This window comes from Dendrobates tinctorius, unplaced genomic scaffold, assembly GCF_039654945.1.
Source record: "Dendrobates tinctorius isolate UK_male_01 unplaced genomic scaffold, ASM3965494v1 ptg000163l, whole genome shotgun sequence".
NCBI lineage: Eukaryota > Metazoa > Chordata > Amphibia > Anura > Dendrobatidae > Dendrobates > Dendrobates tinctorius.
This window is the reverse complement of record NW_027361830.1, coordinates 8,980,751-8,998,327: the sequence shown is the minus strand read 5'-3', so window position 1 is coordinate 8,998,327 and position 17,577 is coordinate 8,980,751. Positions and strand designations below refer to the sequence as shown.

The 17,577-nt window shown below is 43.8% G+C and overlaps 1 protein-coding gene across 6 annotated transcripts in view; it reads left to right on the top strand.

The window, feature by feature from the left end:
- RELCH (RAB11 binding and LisH domain, coiled-coil and HEAT repeat containing) overlaps positions 1 to 17,577 on the top strand; it is a 159,439-nt gene that overhangs the window by 105,603 nt on the left and 36,259 nt on the right. For 4 of the 6 annotated variants that reach the window (XM_073550188.1, XM_073550189.1, XM_073550186.1 and 1 more), the window contains 6 exons: positions 339 to 387; positions 1,758 to 1,837; positions 1,994 to 2,100; positions 9,723 to 9,822; positions 16,342 to 16,424; positions 17,359 to 17,422. In XM_073550188.1, coding sequence (XP_073406289.1) covers positions 339 to 387; positions 1,758 to 1,837; positions 1,994 to 2,100; positions 9,723 to 9,822; positions 16,342 to 16,424; positions 17,359 to 17,422 — 483 coding nt within the window. Of the gene's footprint in view, positions 1 to 338; positions 388 to 1,757; positions 1,838 to 1,993; positions 2,101 to 9,722; positions 9,823 to 16,341; positions 16,425 to 17,121; positions 17,205 to 17,358; positions 17,423 to 17,577 lie in introns of all 6 variants that reach the window. The other 2 variants (XR_012220911.1, XM_073550187.1) reach the window with 2 other exon arrangements.

Below are 17,577 nucleotides of genomic sequence, written 5' to 3'. Positions count from 1 at the left end.
AAAGGTTTTTTGGTGCTATACACAGGGAGTCAGGGGGTTATTTAAGGAATTAGTGAATGCAGCCCATCTACCGGCCTTTCTCAAGCCATTCTTAACTGGCCCAAACTTCTATTGTTTCTGCTCACGGTATGCATTTTATCTGGACATGACATAAAACAAGACTTGATTCAGTGCAGTGGCCGTGTCTTGGACTCCGATATTCGCTGGGTGAAGGTAGATCCACAGGCTACTAATTGCACAGAGATCACCTCCGGTGCTGCAGGAAACCTTTTGTTTGTTTGCACCGGTGTGAGTATAGTTATGTCACTAAAAATATTCAGCTATAAATTCTTTTTTAGGTAAAGCCACAGTTCCAGGAAATATTGAGGCTGTCTGAGGAAAATATAGGTAAGTGTTTATGCTGCTACTATGGGCTCCAATTACAGAGTAATGTGACATAAGTGACTGGCAGATCTGATCCCGGTCTGCTAGGTCCCAGCACCTCTGGCATGCCTTGGGGACAGGACTGAGCGCTCTATAGATTGTAAGAGAAAAGACAGAAGTGGTGTTAAACCCATTCTGTAAATACACAGTTGCTGGAGACTAAAATGTACATCGGTCAGGTTATAGTGCTGTGTTGTTATCAAGTCGCATTAATGTTTAAAAACAAAAAAAAAATATGTCTGGAAGATGTCACTTATTGTGGAGATATGAATTTGTCTCATGCACTTCTTAGGTTCCTGCACCTCATAGGCTACGCTCTCATTCAGCTCTCCGTTATCTCCCACCCTGTCTTCATACACATGAATGTAAATATTCATACACTTGATGTAAATATTGCCATTTATTATGTAAATATTGCCATTTATTTAAACGGAACTTGTCATTAGATTGATGCTACCCGAGCTAAAGAAAACATGTCCTTGCTGACAACCAAAGCTGTGGAGTCGGTATGTCAAACCTCCGACTGACTCGTCAATTTCCCTGACTCCGACCCCACAGCACTGGTCACTACTGAGCTTGTACTTAAAGTGCAGCACAGATTCATCTCAACTAAAAGCCGAGATCCTTAGATCAGGAACAGAACAGACCTTTATAGGACATTTCATAACTTTCCCAAATTATTATGAAAACATTTACAGCACATCCTGCACTGAACTACTGAACCCAGTTTATTATATATTGTCGGAGTCAGTCCCATCTTATACCAACTCTGACTCCACCAAAATGGAAACCGACTCCACGACTCTGACTCCACAGCCCTGCTGACAAATATATGGTGGCTTTTCCCCATCCTGCTCTCAAAGACAGGATTTTCTATATATGCACACACAGGGAGAGAACTGTTTATCATTCAAAGAGTTTTGGGTGGAGAGATGCCGCTGGGTACCGACCTATTGCTAGTCAGCTGAGACACATTAAAAAGTCATCTACACACTGTATGTTTTGGCTGACTAAACTGAGGCAGGTCCTCATCCGGCTCTTCTCTGTTCCAATCACAGAGCAGTCATTTCCTTTGTGCACATAAGAAGGGACCTGTCAATCAACAAAAACGGGGAGAAGCCAGCCTAAGGCCCCTCCTCATACTAGTCAGCTGAGACGCAGAGTCCTCGGCCGGCTTTTCTAAGCAAGTCTATGCTGTAACTCTGCAGCCTTTTAGTACAAAACACACCTACTTGCAGTCAGGTAGCCATTGTGCGATTACTGCTGCTCATGGTTCAGGCTGCTTCAGTCCGGACATATTCCTTTTAATAACGCTATCCAATCTTCTCTCTTAGATGCCACAGCAGGCAATGGGGTTCTGACAAAAGCCACAGTCCCTATCTATGCTACAGGAGTGCTAACCTGCTACAATCAGGTAAGTAAGCCATCTCTAGGAAAGTGAACCCAGCTTACTATTAAGTCTGTCGTGTTTATTGGTATCGTTCTGCGCTGCCAGTCTGCCAGGTAGTCTCTATTTTAGTGTCAAGGTCCATCATCGCCTGTCTCTAGGTTTTGTCCCTTTGTATTTTAGGAAGAAGACCGGAAGCTCCTTGTTGGTTTCCTTGAAGATGTAATGACTATGCTTTCATTATCTCATGCGCCTCTAGACAGCCTAAAAGCCTCTTTCGTAGAACTTGGGTAGGTAAATCTGTCATGGTAGTCTAGCACCAGTACAACATGCCATAGTCCAACTTTCATGTAAAGAATACATTGAATACAATTTGTGTGACAAATATTTAATGGGGTAAAACACTAATCAGGGTTTACATGAAAAGGGGTAATTGATTTTTGAACATTTTAGGAACAGGTTTAAAGTAAATAAAAGGGATCTCATGGGCTCTGTTATTCTTCCTCTTCCTTTTGGCAGCATTGCAGGGGAATATAATACTTGGGTTCCACTGTAGATTACTTTAGATAATTATTCTTTGAGACATTAAAAGAGGTTGACCTTTCTGGACAATCCCCATTTGTCAACAGGGTCTCTTGATATTAAGAGGATCACAGGAATCTGCTTCAGGGATCCCCAGTGGAAAGTTTTAATCTGTGTCGGACCACATCATTGGCTCTTACACGTCTTATCCAAAGGAATGACCTTCTGTGTAATACATGGTCTGGCTACTTCCTCCAGTTAGGCCGGGTCCTAACTGCTCCATAGGCGACCCTGTGTGCTCGTCCGTAGGATGCAGGAGTCTGGAAAGTGAACCAATATAGAACAAGCTGCAATTTTCTCTTTTTTTTTTTTCTTCTTTCTTATGTTTTATTGTTCCATGTGGAAAAGCGCCCATCTGTCTGTTGGGCTGTGTCCTGTCCCATGTGTCTGTTCTTGGGCTGTATCCTGTCCCGTGTATCTGTTCTTGGGCTGTATCCTGTCCCGTGTGCCTGTTCTTGGGCTGTATCCTGTCCCGTGTGTCTGTTCTTGGGCTGTATCCTGTCCTGTGTGCCTGTTCTTGGGCTGTATCCTGTCCCGTGTGCCTGTTCTTGGGCTGTATCCTGTCCCGTGTGCCTGTTCTTGGGCTGTATCCTGTCCCGTGTGCCTGTTCTTGGGCTGTATCCTGTCCCGTGTGCCTGTTCTTGGGCTGTATCCTGTCCCGTGTGCCTGTTCTTGGGCTGTATCCTGTCCCGTGTGCCTGTTCTTGGGCTGTATCCTGTCCCGTGTGTCTGTTCTTGGGCTGTGTCCTGTCCCGTGTGTCTGTTCTTGGGCTGTATCCTGTCCCGTGTGTCTGTTCTTGGGCTGTATCCTGTCCCGTGTGCCTGTTCTTGGGCTGTATCCTGTCCAGTGTGCCTGTTCTTGGGCTGTATCCTGTCCCGTGTGTCTGTTCTTGGGCTGTGTCCTGTCCCGTGTGTCTGTTCTTGGGATGTGTCCTGTCCCGTGTGTCTGTTCTTGGGCTGTGTCCTGTCCCGTGTGTCTGTTCTTGGGCTGTGTCCTGTCCCGTGTGTCTGTTCTTGGGCTGTGTCCTGTCCCGTGTGTCTGTTCTTGGGCTGTATCCTGTCCCATGTGTGGTCCATCTCTCACACGGACCAAAAGCTTGTTCATCTTGGGGGGCGTGGCCTGGACCTCATGTAGGGAGGACGTGGAGTGAGAGAGCTCCTGCCCGGATCCGACAATAAATCCTGATTACCGGCACTGCTGACGAGTCCCACTGACCTGGAGGGCTGCACTATCTCCCTGGGCGTCTAGACAGCGGAGGATCCTTAGGCCATGTCGAACCGCGGCAGTAAAAAAGATAAGGAGACGCCGGGGCGCGCCTCTGCTACATCCAAGATGGCGCCAGCAAACAACAAGTCGGCCGGTAGTGGAGCAATGGGAGCGGCTGGCAGGCTGGAACGATATGCGAGGGTGCCTCCTGCTGCTGCTCCATTACCCGGTGCACAGACTGAGGCAGACGCTGGCTGCAGCGTGGAGCTGGAGGATCATCTCTCCAGGGAGGGAGCAGTGAGTAAACTGGGCCCCCCTTCAGCCCGACACGTGCAGACGCAGGGGCCTGTGCTGGAGGAGGAAGGAGTGGGGGATGGGGAGCAGCCGGAGTCTGTGACTGCTGAGCCCACGCTGGGAGAAATCCTCGCAGCAATTAACTCCTGCAATACCACACTGGCCACTTAAGTAATCAAATGGAGATTGTCACCAAGGACATGGCTTGTATTAAACAAGAGCTGCGGGGGGTGACTGCCAGGGTGGGGGAACTGGAGGAGCGTGTTGGTGCGACGGAGGATAAATTGCCACCAATAACACAGGAGCTGGGAAAAGCCACGCAAAATATTACAATACTGCTGAACAAGGTGGATGATTTAGAGAACCGCTCCCGTAGAAGTAATCTGCGACTGGTGGGGGTTCCGGAGAGGACGGAGGGGACTGACTCACTGGGCTTTTTTGAAAAATGGCTAATGGACACCTTTGGTAAAGATGTTTTGTCCCCATTCTTTACTATTGAGAGAGCACACAGGGTCCCTATGCGTGCCCCCCTGCCGGGAGCACCCCCGCGTCCCATCTTGCTCAAGCTCCTACACTTTAAAGATAGAGATGCTATCCTGCGCAGATCCAGAGATATTAAGGAACTTGCTATTAATGAGAGGAAAGTCTCCATTTTCCCTGATTTTTCCCTGGAGGTGCAGCGTAAAAGGGCACAATTTATTGAGATTAAAAAACGCCTACGTGACTTACAGGTGACATATTCCATGATGTACCCTGCTAGACTGCGGATTGATGTGAATGGAGAAACGCACTTTTTTGATACGGCGGGAATGGCGCTGTCCTGGCTGGATATTAATGAGAGGTCCATGAGGAGGAAGAATACTTGAAGTTCTTCCTTTTTTCGCCACCAGGTGTTGTTACTCCTTTTTGTCTAGGACGCTATGCTGGTTTAATTACTACTGTTCATTCCATTTCGGATTCAGGGCGGGAGCTGACCGGATTTCTGTGGACACTCGTTACAGTGACAAGCTGTGGACCCTTCTCCCTGCATGGACTCTGGGCGAGTTTTCTAGCCCTGATTCTCTCTATTTGAGAGAAATGTGCAAGTTACACTTGTGTTTGGGGGTAGGGGCGCTGTGCACTGACTGGTGTGCAGTGCTCCCTCTCCCTCATTTGTTTTTTTCGTTTGTTGTTGTATTCCCTAATTGTTCTGTGGGATGTGATGTGCGTCGGCCGTGTCACCAAATTCATTGTACCGAGGGATGGTGGAGATTGCCTCTCTCCCTCGGGAGTGGAGTATGCTCCGATTTCTCATTTTTTAGTCTGCTCTTATGGCGATATCACTTAATATTGTAGCGTGTAATGTTAGGGGGCTCGGGGATGCAAATAAGAGATGTGCTATATTTACTATTATGCAGAAATTTCTCCCGGCTATCCTGTGTATGTCTGAGACCCACATGGTGAAAGATAATATTCATTGGCTAAGAAAGGGATGGGTTTCACATGAATATCATTCCACGTACTCGACCCATGCGCGGGGTGTCAGTGTGCTGGTGCACAGGTCCATCCCCTTCTCATGTACTAAATCAGTGGTTGACCCTGGGGGCAGATTTGTATGTTTGCTTTGCACGTTATACGGTATACAATTTATTTTGGTTGCCATGTACATCCCCCCGCCCTATTTAGTCGAACCAGTAAAAAGAATCTTGTCTATTTTGGGTTCCTTTCCCCCTGCGCCGACTCTTCTAATAGGAGATTTTAATACATATTTGCATCCCTATTTGGATAAGTTGCATTCGGGAAACATATCAGAAGATGCAGCCTCAACCTCATTTGCTAGAACGTTAGTGGAGCTGGGTATGGTAGATCTTTGGCGTGTCCGAAACCCCACAGCCAGACAGTTTTCCTGCTACTCTAGCTCCCACCACGCTATGTCACGGATAGACCTGGCCATTGGGAATACACTCATGACCCCATATGTACGAGGGGTGGCCTACCTGCCTAGAAGTGTATCTGATCACTCGCCGCTACATGTCACACTTTCATGGGGACACCCCCTCACCCTGTCTAGACCTATCTGGAAGCTTAATTCCTTCTGGATCCAGCTTATAGGGGGATCTTTGCATGATGCCATTCTAGAATATTTTCATCTTAATGAGTACTCTGCATCATCACACATAGTCTGGGACTCCATGAAAGCCTATGTCAGGGGCTTATATATTAGAGAAATATGAACACGGAAAAGCCAAAATAGACGCTACACCCGGGGCCTGATCCAGGAGGTGTCTGTTGCGGAGGCTGCGGTGATACTCAACCCGACAGAGGAAACTAAAAAAGCTTTGGAGAAGGCACAGGGGTCGCTCAGGGAAAACCTCATGTCGGCGGCAGCAAATAAACGTTATTTCCTCAAACACAAATATTTTATAGAGGGGGAGGGAGTAGGACATTTATTAGCCACGGTCATTAGAGCATAGGACGGATCTTCATATATCAATAGGCTAAAAACGGACTCTGGTGGTCTTGTGACAGACAGTGCGGACATAGTGAGTGAGATAAGGAGGTATTATATGCGACTATACACATCAGATTGCAGTCTCACGGAGAATGAGATTGATCAGTACTTGGATGCTCTCTCTCTCCCTGCATTGGCTGATAGCGATAGGGATTCGTTGGATCGGGACATCCTGTTGGAGGAGGCGCTTGGTCAGATGCAAAATGAAAAGGCTCCAGGAATGGATGGCCTGCCTGGCGAGTTTTACAAAACCTATGCACCCTTACTGCTACCTAAGCTACTTAAGGTATTTGAAGAGGCTGAAAGGCAGAGGGTCCTCCCGCCATCTATGAGGGAAACTTTGATAGTTTTAATATTAAAGCCCGGAAAGGATCCAGAGGTTCCGGATTCATATCGCCCGATTTCCCTATTATCAACAGATGTTAAATTATTGGCCAAGGTACTCGCCAATAGGATGTCCCGAGTTATCTCATCTGTTATACAGAAGGATCAGACGGGATTTATCCCAGGCAGAGCCACATCTATGAACCTTAGGAAACTATACTTGGGGATTCAACATAGTTCTGGGGAGTTGGGGGGAAGAGCAATTTTGTCCTTAGACGCCGCTAAGGCGTTCGATAGTCTGGAGTGGGGTTTTTTGTGGGCAGTACTTCGGAAAATGGGCTTTGGACACAGATTTATAAATTGGGTGAGGCTGTTGTATGGCTCGCCGGTGGCGAAGGTTGGGGCTAATGGCAGGGTCTCTGAGTCTTTTCCTCTTGGGAGAGGTACTAGACAGGGGTGCCCGCTCTCGCCCTTGCTATTTGCTACTGCGGTGGAGCCATTGGCAGTTGCAATTCGGAAGTCCAGAGAAATAATGGGATTCAGGTGTGGAACTGTGGAGTTGAGGATATCATTGTACGCGGATGATTTACTTCTATATTTAGATAAGGTACATTCCTCGATTTTGCCGGCAATGGGGGTCATTCGAGAATTTGGGCTGAGGTCTGGTCTTCGGATTAATTGGTCCAAATCAGCTTTAATGCCGATAGACCCTCTCCCGGCGGATTTCTCAGATTTGCAGATACCGGTCCCTGTAGTTCGGAAGTTTAAGTATCTGGGTATAATTGTTAGTCCTGCCCCGAAGGATTTTCGGGCTCTGAATCTGGAGCCCCTGTTGCAGCGATTTAGAGCAAAAGTACATACTTGGTGTCGCCTGCCGTTGTCGAATATTGGTAGATCTAACTTAATCAAAATGGTAATGATGCCACAATTATTATATTTGATACATAATTCTCCGGTGTGGATCTGTAGGGACTTTTTTGCAAAAATAAATACATTATTCCGGGAATTAATTTGGAAGAAAAAACAGGCTAGGATTCGCTTGGAGATACTGCAGCGAGGGAAGGAGGAGGGAGGATTGGCGGTGCCAAACCCATTCATATACTTTATAGCCTCCCAGATGCAACATCTTAAGGGTTGGGGTAGAGACGGGGCGTGTGACAATGGTGGTGATATTGTGAGGGAAGGATCGGTATGGAAACATCCAGGGTGCCGGTTGGAGGTGGGAAGACGGCAGATAAATGGGGCACGATACCCCACGTTGGCTATGATTTTCAAGGTGTGTGATAGGGGTAAGTCTCTTTTGAAGATAAACGGGCCTACGGAATTGTGGCCATTGTGGCGAAATCCGGATTTGCAAGAGATCAAAAAGCTGGTGGGGTTCGGAAGATGGGAAGATAAAGGGATTTATCTGGTGTCACAAATTTTGCAAAATAATACTCTTAAGAGTTTTGAACAATTGAGAACAGAATTTCACCTCCCGCACGTCTTCTTTTATCAGTACTTACAGCTAAGACATGCATTGGAAAAACAGAGAAGGACAAATCCGGTGATAGTGACACATAATCAAACACTACATATGCTACTTACATCTGAGTCTTCTAGGGGACTTATCTCTGAATTATATAAAAGATTATTGCCTGCCCATCTGGAGACATATCCACTGACTGCTGCTAAGAATAAGTGGGAACGGGACGTTGGCCCCCTGACGGAGGACCAGTGGTCCGATATTCTAGAACAGGTCCCTAAAATGGCGGTTTCTGAGTGCCAGCGGCTTTCGCAAATATATCTCATTCACAGGGTATATAAAACACCCAGCTTATTATTTAAAATGGGACTTAGGCCCAATACACAATGTGTTAGGTGTGGGCAGGATGATGCCCACTTGATGCATGTTATGTGGGAGTGCGGGCACATTGGGGATTTCTGGAGGCAGACTCTGGGACTCATAGCCCAGGTATACCATATTACAATACGACCGTCACCTCGTCTATGTTTGTTGAATTTGTGGGAGGAGGGGGTTGACCCGGACTCTGCAGTGGCCCTGGGAATAGCACGCATCCTGTATCAGGCAAGAAAGAGCATATCATTGGTTGGATCCTATGCCACCAACATTGTCAGAGCTTAAAAATAAACTAAATAATGTCATCAGATTGGAAAGGGGGGCTTATTTAAAAAGAAATGCAATAAGCAAGTTTTACAAAATTTGGCAGCCATGGATGGAGTCACCGGGTCTCCCCTCGGGCGCACTGGTACGGGATGCGATGTTGGACCAGTTGTTGTTGTGCTTGTGATGAGGGGATGCTTGGGGGGTGAAAATAAAGTCTAGTGCCCTCTGTGGCGAAGTAGATTTTGAGTGGCGCGGTGGGAGGGGGCTGGGGTGGATTGGACCTGATATCCGTGGGGGGCGGGGGGGCGAAATATGCGGAGTGGCGCGGCTGGCGGGGATGGTTTTCCCGCTGAAATGAGGCACTGATGTATAATTTTGATTTTTGTTTATTTGTGGAGCCATGTTGTTTATAGGCTCAATTTTATGCAAATATCTGTGTTTTGAGATTTCTTCTTTTTATTTATTCTTACACAGGAAGAATTTTACCCTTTAAATAATATCTGCTCTCAATGTAATTTTTACTAGCTATATAAGATGTCATATTCTTTCTGTATTGATTCCTGAATGTTTAATAAAAAAGATCTGATTCAAAAAAAAAAAAAAGCTTGTTCATCTTAACAAGCCTTAAGAACAGTCCTTCTAGTAAGTCGGAATACTATAACAGGATGTTTGAAGATGGGTTTTATAAATTAGTCAACTCTTGTAAAGTCTTAATCCAAAACATTTTATGCATACAACAGCCATGAGTGGGATAAGGGACAGAAAGATCAGGCAATGTATAGTGTTTGTAAAGTCTTTCTTTATATTATTTTTTCTAATGTTATCCCACATATGTAATGTGATACACATTATGTATATTTCCCTCCTTGTGTGTGTGTTCGGTCATTAATGGTATATTTCTCCGGCAGGACTAACCCCGCGTACCACGAGCTGCTGTTAACTGTGCTTTGGTATGGGGTTGTTCACACCTCGGCACTCGTACGCTGTACTGCAGCCAGGATGTTTGAGGTTAGTCTTGAAGTGAATTCCTTGTTGTTTTACTATGTTTGCTTTTATTATGTCTCTGGTACTGTGAGATGGAGCAGAAAGAGAATGTAAACTATATGAAGGGTTAATTCAATCAGACCCCTGGGATCTTATGTCCTGTCTAATAAGATGATTTCCAAGTCTGAAATCATTAATGTTGTAATGCCCCAAACACTGAGCCCTTGATGATTTTCTGACCTTTTTTGCACTTATTTACCAGACTAACCTTCACTTACTCTTTACTTCCATTCTGTTTTCTTTGCTCGCCTTTCCCTATAGTTTACTTCTATATTTGCAGATAGTTCTCTGTACAGGTGGTCGCACACAAGACCGTTTTATATTGGAGGGAATTGGCAAAGCATTTAGACTTTGGTATATATCTGACAAATGCATAACTCCCGTTACTGTATCTGTATTGCATATCAATGGTAAAACAATGGGTTAAACACACATGGGAGAGACTTTGGGTGTCTGTATATTAGTGATTGGAAAACTGAATTTTAGCAACCAGTGCCAGTTACTGCTGTAAAGGAGAATGAAATCCTAGGAGGCACATGGTGGGATCATAGTTCTGTCCTATAGATCAGGGGTGAGGCGGCACATGGAGGGTGACCTATGATTAAGAGGATATATTACAGAGACCGTTTAGCTAAATTAAGATCCTCGTTGAAGGTAAGATAGTCATCGGTGATTAAATCTCTAGGTACAATATTTTTGATAAGCGTTTCATGTCTAGGCCAGTAATGACCACGACATCTAGAAGAAGAAAAATATCGTACTATCCTAGAGGAGTTTTTATTCTAATCGGAGCAGCAAGACTATGGGACCCTGCCACAGCATATTGTGATGGCTGGTTAAAGAGGTTGTCCGGTCTTAAACTCTGTGTGGTGATCATGTGACCACCAGTATGCAATATACATACTCACGGCCACATTCCGACTAGACTGTTTGCGGATTCGCTCAATACGCTTCCATCTAGTCAGATTGTGGCCGTAAATATGTATATTGCATACCTGCGGCCGCATGACCACTGGCACCGGACAATCCTAACAGCGCACAGTGCATGCCATGTGGGGATTCACAATCCTGCAGTCACACGAAGCATGGACAAGGAATGAGTCGCACAATAATGATCCCATGTTGAAACCCTAATTAACAGCATCAGATTTGGTGTTCAGGTCACGAAACCTTGCAGTTGTATGAGAAAATATATCTGTAACATCTGGAACTTTTTTAGTAGGCTGAAGAATGAGTGAACTGTGAATGCATCGATAAGCCCATTCTGAAAAGTCTCTAACTCGTATCTTTTTTTTTTTTTTTTCTGAGCGGATTTATGACTGAATAAACCGTGAACTTCGTTTTAGTGATAAATCCGCTTAGAAGAATTGTACATGTTATAAGCCTGTTGTCAGAACAAGCTCACTGACTAGTTCACAGGTAACTCATTTTGCAGCCAGCTACATGCAGTTTTTTTTTATAAAATCCAACCATCTTCTAGAGCTATAATCGATTCACCCTCAGATCGTGCAGATCTACCAGATTAGCCTTTTTGTGGCCGCTATTGCTGGGAACTGTAAGGGTCATTGGTGTCTTTGACAGACGACATGCAAAGGATTGACAGGCCACGGTTGAGGAAGCCTTGTACTTAGTACTTGGGTGAGATTGCAGTTTTCTTCCAGGGGAGCCACTGGGACTTTCCAAAAACCTGTAAGTCAGGATGGCTCTGTGCCTGGTGTGAGAACATTTTATTAGTAAAGTATTATATAGGGGTGTGGTGCTGTAGTGCAATCTGCACATCTTTCCTTTAGTTAGTGATTAAGTTTCAATAGGTATACATTCTAGAGTTTTATGGGATGTTGTTTTTTTTTTTTTTTTCCAACAATATTCATAAGCAAAAGCTAACATGAAAGAGGACGAGAGACTTGTGAGAGAGAAAGAGGCTTGTTGATTGAAGCAACCAGAGTCTATAATTGTATGGCCACGGTCACACATTCAGTATTTGGTCAGTATTTGTAAGACAAAATTAGGAGAGGAACAATCAGAGGAAAAGTATAATAGATACACATCACCACTTCTGCAAAAGACAAAGTGAGCAAAAACCCTGCTGTAACTAAATAAGTAAAAGCAAAAGTGCATCTAAATAATACAGAGTTTTTAGTAATACTATTTTTGATGAAAAGTAGCATGAAAGCCGCCATCCCACCACGACACGGTATCTCTGTTCGGGATAGTCCTACACTGTCTAATATTAAAAACCTTGCCTTGTGTCAAAGTTGACCTCAATGTGTGAATAAGGGCAGACAAAAGGACTGGGTTCCAAACAGTAGACACCAGTCTGGGGAAGCCTTATATACAATTTCCAGCTCAGGAGAGGGAGGTCACACCCCGGCTTGCACAGAATGCAAAAATACAAAGAAAAAACACAAGAATTGAGCTTGGTTTGAGTTGATACACAACAAAGTTACCGTGTCGTGGTGGGATGGCTTTCATGCTACTTTTGATCAAAAACAGTATTACTAAAAACTCTATTATTTAGATGCGCTTTTGCTTATTTAGTTACAGCAGGGTTTTTGCTCACTTTGGCCATAAAACCTGCAAAAGACAATGTCAGCACGCATTTATATGCTGCATGTGTATCAACTCAAACCAAGCTCATTATTATTTTTTTTTTTTTTTTTAACACCCCACCACTTCGGTATTTCTCACCCACTCCTGGTTTTGGCTTACAAATACTGTGGTAAATTACTGACCAAATGCCAATGGTGTGAACGTGGCCTATATCTTAAAAATTTAAAAATATATAAGGGAAACATGAGCTCATGTAAATATCAAGGACTTTTAAATTGACCCTTTAAAGCGACAGTCAATTGTATTTTTCATTCAGCTCTTTATTGGCCTCTTTTGTACAGGCTAACAGGGACTGAACAATTGCCAACACCTTGCTCTATTCCCTTACAATATTATGTTATCAGCAGAACATGTCCTGTTTACACGTGCAATATGTTGCCAAGAACGATCATTTTGTTCCAGAAAGACGATCCAATCACACGATTGACTCGTTAGGTGATTGCCTACATGAAGGCTCGCCTGTGCTGAGTGCTGATGCTATTTTTCCATGTGGATGCTACGAATGCGGTTTATTATATAAATACTTTGCATGCTACAGACACTATAAATGTAGAAAAAAATGATATAGACTGAACATAAAAAAATCAAACACTTTGCAAAAAATGGATGCAAGGTTCTCAGTTTAAAATGTTGTACTGACTGGATAAAGCCCACTACCACGTCACGGTGAAACTCTGTGGGTCGATAATTTAAAGGGTGCCCCGTCATGTGCCAAAGAGAAGGCGCACCAATAAGGGGAGCAACTTGGTGCCTCACTGCACCCATGCTGCAAGGCAATACCCCCATAGCTCCATATTACGCCACCCCCACAGGCAGAGCATCACTGCAGCAATGGCAACCTGACAGCACCAATAGTGAGTGAAAGGAGTTGACTGTGAGCTATAAGCAAAAATAGCTGGAACCTCTCTTGCAGTCTCCTACACACACATAGCAATAAGAAAAGGGATCACCAATAAATATCAAAATTCTTTATTAAACACCCAGGCAAGCCGAAAGCATTTAAAATGCTATAGGTTGGTCCTGGGATAGAGGAATGGTGCCTGCTCACCTCTTTTTGGATTTAGTCAGTTTGTGGTTGTTCTACACACATTCACACACTGTACTCTACACCAAAAAACAGGCGGGGCGTGGTGCAGGCACAGGCGGGGCGTGGTGCAGGCACAGGCGGGGCGTGGTGCAGGCACACACAGACATTCTACCTCTATTCTAAAGTTCCTAGTATACATTTCACAGTTAATGCATTTTGCATTTGACACCTTTGTTATCAGAAAGCTTACATGTACAGATTATATATTTTATTGTTTATAACGATGTTCTAAACTCACAATAATACAAAACTTCACCTGCATAGGACAGGATTGGGTGATGACCATATAGTCTATATAAGCTTGTGTACACAATTGTAAGCAAGACGTAGAAGTTTGCCTTCTCATTGTTTATCAGTGCTATTCTTGATATTTTTGTTACCCCAGACACTCCTATGTCCGTGAGAATATCTGAAATACTGTGTGTGGGGGAAAGCTGTAGGTACTTTCTGAACGCATATGCTGTGAAATGTCAAGGACACATTTTTCCACATTTGAAATGAAACCATAAAGAACAATTGTGTGCCAAGACTATAATATTTATTTATTTAAAAGCAATTAAACATTAAAAAAGTATATACTGTAAATATCCAACAAGACAGACACGAGGACAAATTGGTGGGTGAGCCAATGTGGAAGCCTCAATAGTAAGAAGGCACCAATTGCTTATATGAAGTAATAAACCAAGCAGAGTACCTGTAACAAGTAGCTAATACATAGGTAATATCACATGTACTCGGTGTATATAGCTGGAGTGCCAGAAGAAATAATTCCCAGATGTTAAATTGTGCAAAGTGCATACAGTACACAGAGGCTCAACCACCGAACACCAAACACACATTTCACAAATGCTTCGTCAGGCATGACCTCCAGTGTTATTTTTCATATTTATTTTTATTTTACTCCAGCCTTTTATAATATGTAGCAAGCATTTTGGGGTGTCTTTATTGCCATTTTTTATGTAGGGGGAGGGATGTTAAGACCTGTAGAGTACCCAGTCAAAAATCCATAACCAGAGTTTGCTCTGTACGCAACTGACCACCCAAAATATTATTTTGTAGACGTGAAAGTAACCTCTAGCCACATGATCAAGTTTAAAGAAAAATGTCCTGAAAAAAACTGCATGCAAAACAACAATAATATGGGGGGAGCTTGGTGTGACATTCTGCATACACCTGCAGTGTTTCACATACAGAAATGACTACCTGTCACCAATCTGGTGACTACTGTTTGATATTGGCTTTGAGATGGATGCACCTTCACTGTAAGAGGGGTCACGGAGGGCGGTGGGATACATTTCTGTCTGCCAGCATCCTACAACTCAGAAGTTCGGGGCCACCTTTCGCTAGAAGGTCAGGCCTTTTTGGGAGGCAGAGTGGGGGGGGCATTAGGGTCACGTATGAATCCTTTTGACATTAACTTACCGTATATTTACTAAGATCCCCAGCCTGGGGCTATCCTCTTTTATCAAAAAAAAAAAAAAAAAGCAGCCCTAGACTGATGTGTATTTTTTTCAAACCTAAACTATTTTAGGTTGTCTGTCTGGTTTCCCTAAAAATATATCTTCTTGCCACAGGGTATATTTCAGCATTTTTTTCTGCAGGCATGACCTGCGCTGCGCAGTGAAGAAGCACCATACATAAAGCAGGTTTTCTTGTATTCTCGTTGGATTTTTGCGGCTTTTTTTGGTACAGGTTATGTGTGTCACTAGTCTACAGAACATGTTTAATACTGTTCAGTATCTTTGTTCTTTCTCATTGCTTTCCGTGGGTGAAAAAATGCTTCAAAAACACTTTAAGAATTGATGTGCTACAGATTTAAAAAACTCCAAACTTTTCCTATTCAGGCATGAAAAAAAGCAAGCATATGCGTGAGATTTCTGAAATCCCATAGCTTTTGCTGGTACTCTAAAAACACGCTTTTAATGTGCATGAAAAAAACGCAGCTAAAATAAACAACCTGTATTTCCTTAAAGTATAGTTGATATTTTGCTGTGAAGACTTATCCACTGGGTGATAATTAACAAAAATGGAGATTCCCTTTCTGAAGATGTAAGATCATAGGTTACCAAACATTAAATCATGGTCAATGTTCAGCATTGGAAATTGCATGCTGTTAATGGCAAGCGTAACCATGTACAGCCAGCGTCTTTCAGCCCTCTGAGGCCGCATTCTACAATGCTGGATGTATGTTCCCAAACCCCTATATAGAGCACAAAAAGCACCTTGTATTCTACTCACAGATGAGGCGGGCCAATGTGCACCCCTGGCCTTGATCGGGCGCCTCCTCTCTTCTTGTGACCGCCATTCGCCTTTCCTATTTCATGTGGAAGACGCGTCCTAAGCCATCCACACCATGTCTTCTACGGCTCTCCTCTCTGCCCTGCCCTCCATGCTGAAGATATGTGAAAAATGGGTGATACAATTCTTATAACAGGAAGAAATAGTGTTACTCCATGTACACACAGCAGCTTATTCTGAATGACCTGAAACCCCTGTCCTCTGTATTCAGTCTGCAATGTATTTTGCATCTTTGCCTAGCGATTTTTTTATTTTTTTCATAAATTTGTCAGTTGCGTTTTAGATTTGTTATATTTGATAATGTTGACTCCAGTTTTTCCGACTTATGCCTGATCTTCCTACTTGGAATTTTCTTTAGCATGTACAGTAAATAGTAGCTTCTAATGTTTGCCTTTTGTGTTTCTCCCCTTTCTCTCGCTCCTTGCCATTCTACCTGCTCGCTCTCCTGTGCATCGCACCATGGTTTCCCCCTCGCTCCGTCCAATCAGCTTTTGGTGAAGGGCGTGAATGAGACTTTGGTAGCTCAGAGAGTTGTCCCTGCTCTCATCACTCTGTCCAGCGATCCAGAAATGTAAGTTTCTTTGCTGATTTCAACCTTTAAGCATCCTGATCATGGGAAATGCCCCGCAGTCTCCACAATTCTCCAGAAACACTACTTCGGGCAAAGAGTTTTCAATTATTCTGACAAAATTTAAATTGGATCTTTTAGACTAAGGGTGTGTGCACACGCTGCGGATCCGCAGCGGTTTTGGTCATGCGGATCCGCAGCAGTTTCTGCTGCGGTGTACAGCACCATAATATCCTATGGGAAATGGAAACCGCATTGCAGACGGTGCGGATTTTTCCGCGCGGATTTGCTGTGGTTTCTAATACGCAGAAAGAATTGACATGTCAATTCTTTCTGCGGATTCCGCTGTGGTTTACCATCTCCTCCATTGTAGAGGTGATAAACCACAGGCTAATCCGCAGATAAACCGCAGGTCTTTTGACCTGCGGATTTACCTGCGGATTTTGCTAAATCCACGCGGATCAATCCGCAGCAGAATCCGCAGCGTGTGCACACACCCTTAAACTGATGGAGCATGACTTACCTGCAGGATGCTTAATATTCTGACTAACACCGTTGTTAAAATGAAACCACAATTTCCACTACCTCTAACAATTATGGAGGAGACCAAGTTTACACTCTGCCCATCCACAGTCACAACTAGCCAAGGTTTACTTTCTTTTTACCAAGCCATTTTTTATTGCATGTTGACTGGTTACAGCTCATTCTCCGAGGCATGCAAGAATCCCTAATTGACAAGCGAGTTGCTCCGGCCCTTGTAACCTTGTCCAGTGACCCAGAATTGTGAGTTCCAATAAATGACTCTAATTCTCCTATTTTTACTCTCCCTTCAATAACTAGATTTAAAGTCCATGTTCTAGAAGGTTCTTTGTATTGATTTTAATATAAGTGTGTTGGATGCAATACAAATGGCACGTTACCCCTTAATCTATTACAGTTCTGTAAGAATTGCTACCATCCCAGCATTCGGGACCATCATGGAGACTGTTACTCAGAGAGAGGTGGGAACTCAAGCAAATGTGACTTTTTTTATATACTTACTACTAGGACATTGTTTAGATTTTATGGAATGTCTCAAGGCTTGTAAACTTTGTGCATCTATGACCTTCGTACTGTTAATTTGTAAAGATAGCGATCAGTCTGGTTGTACATTATT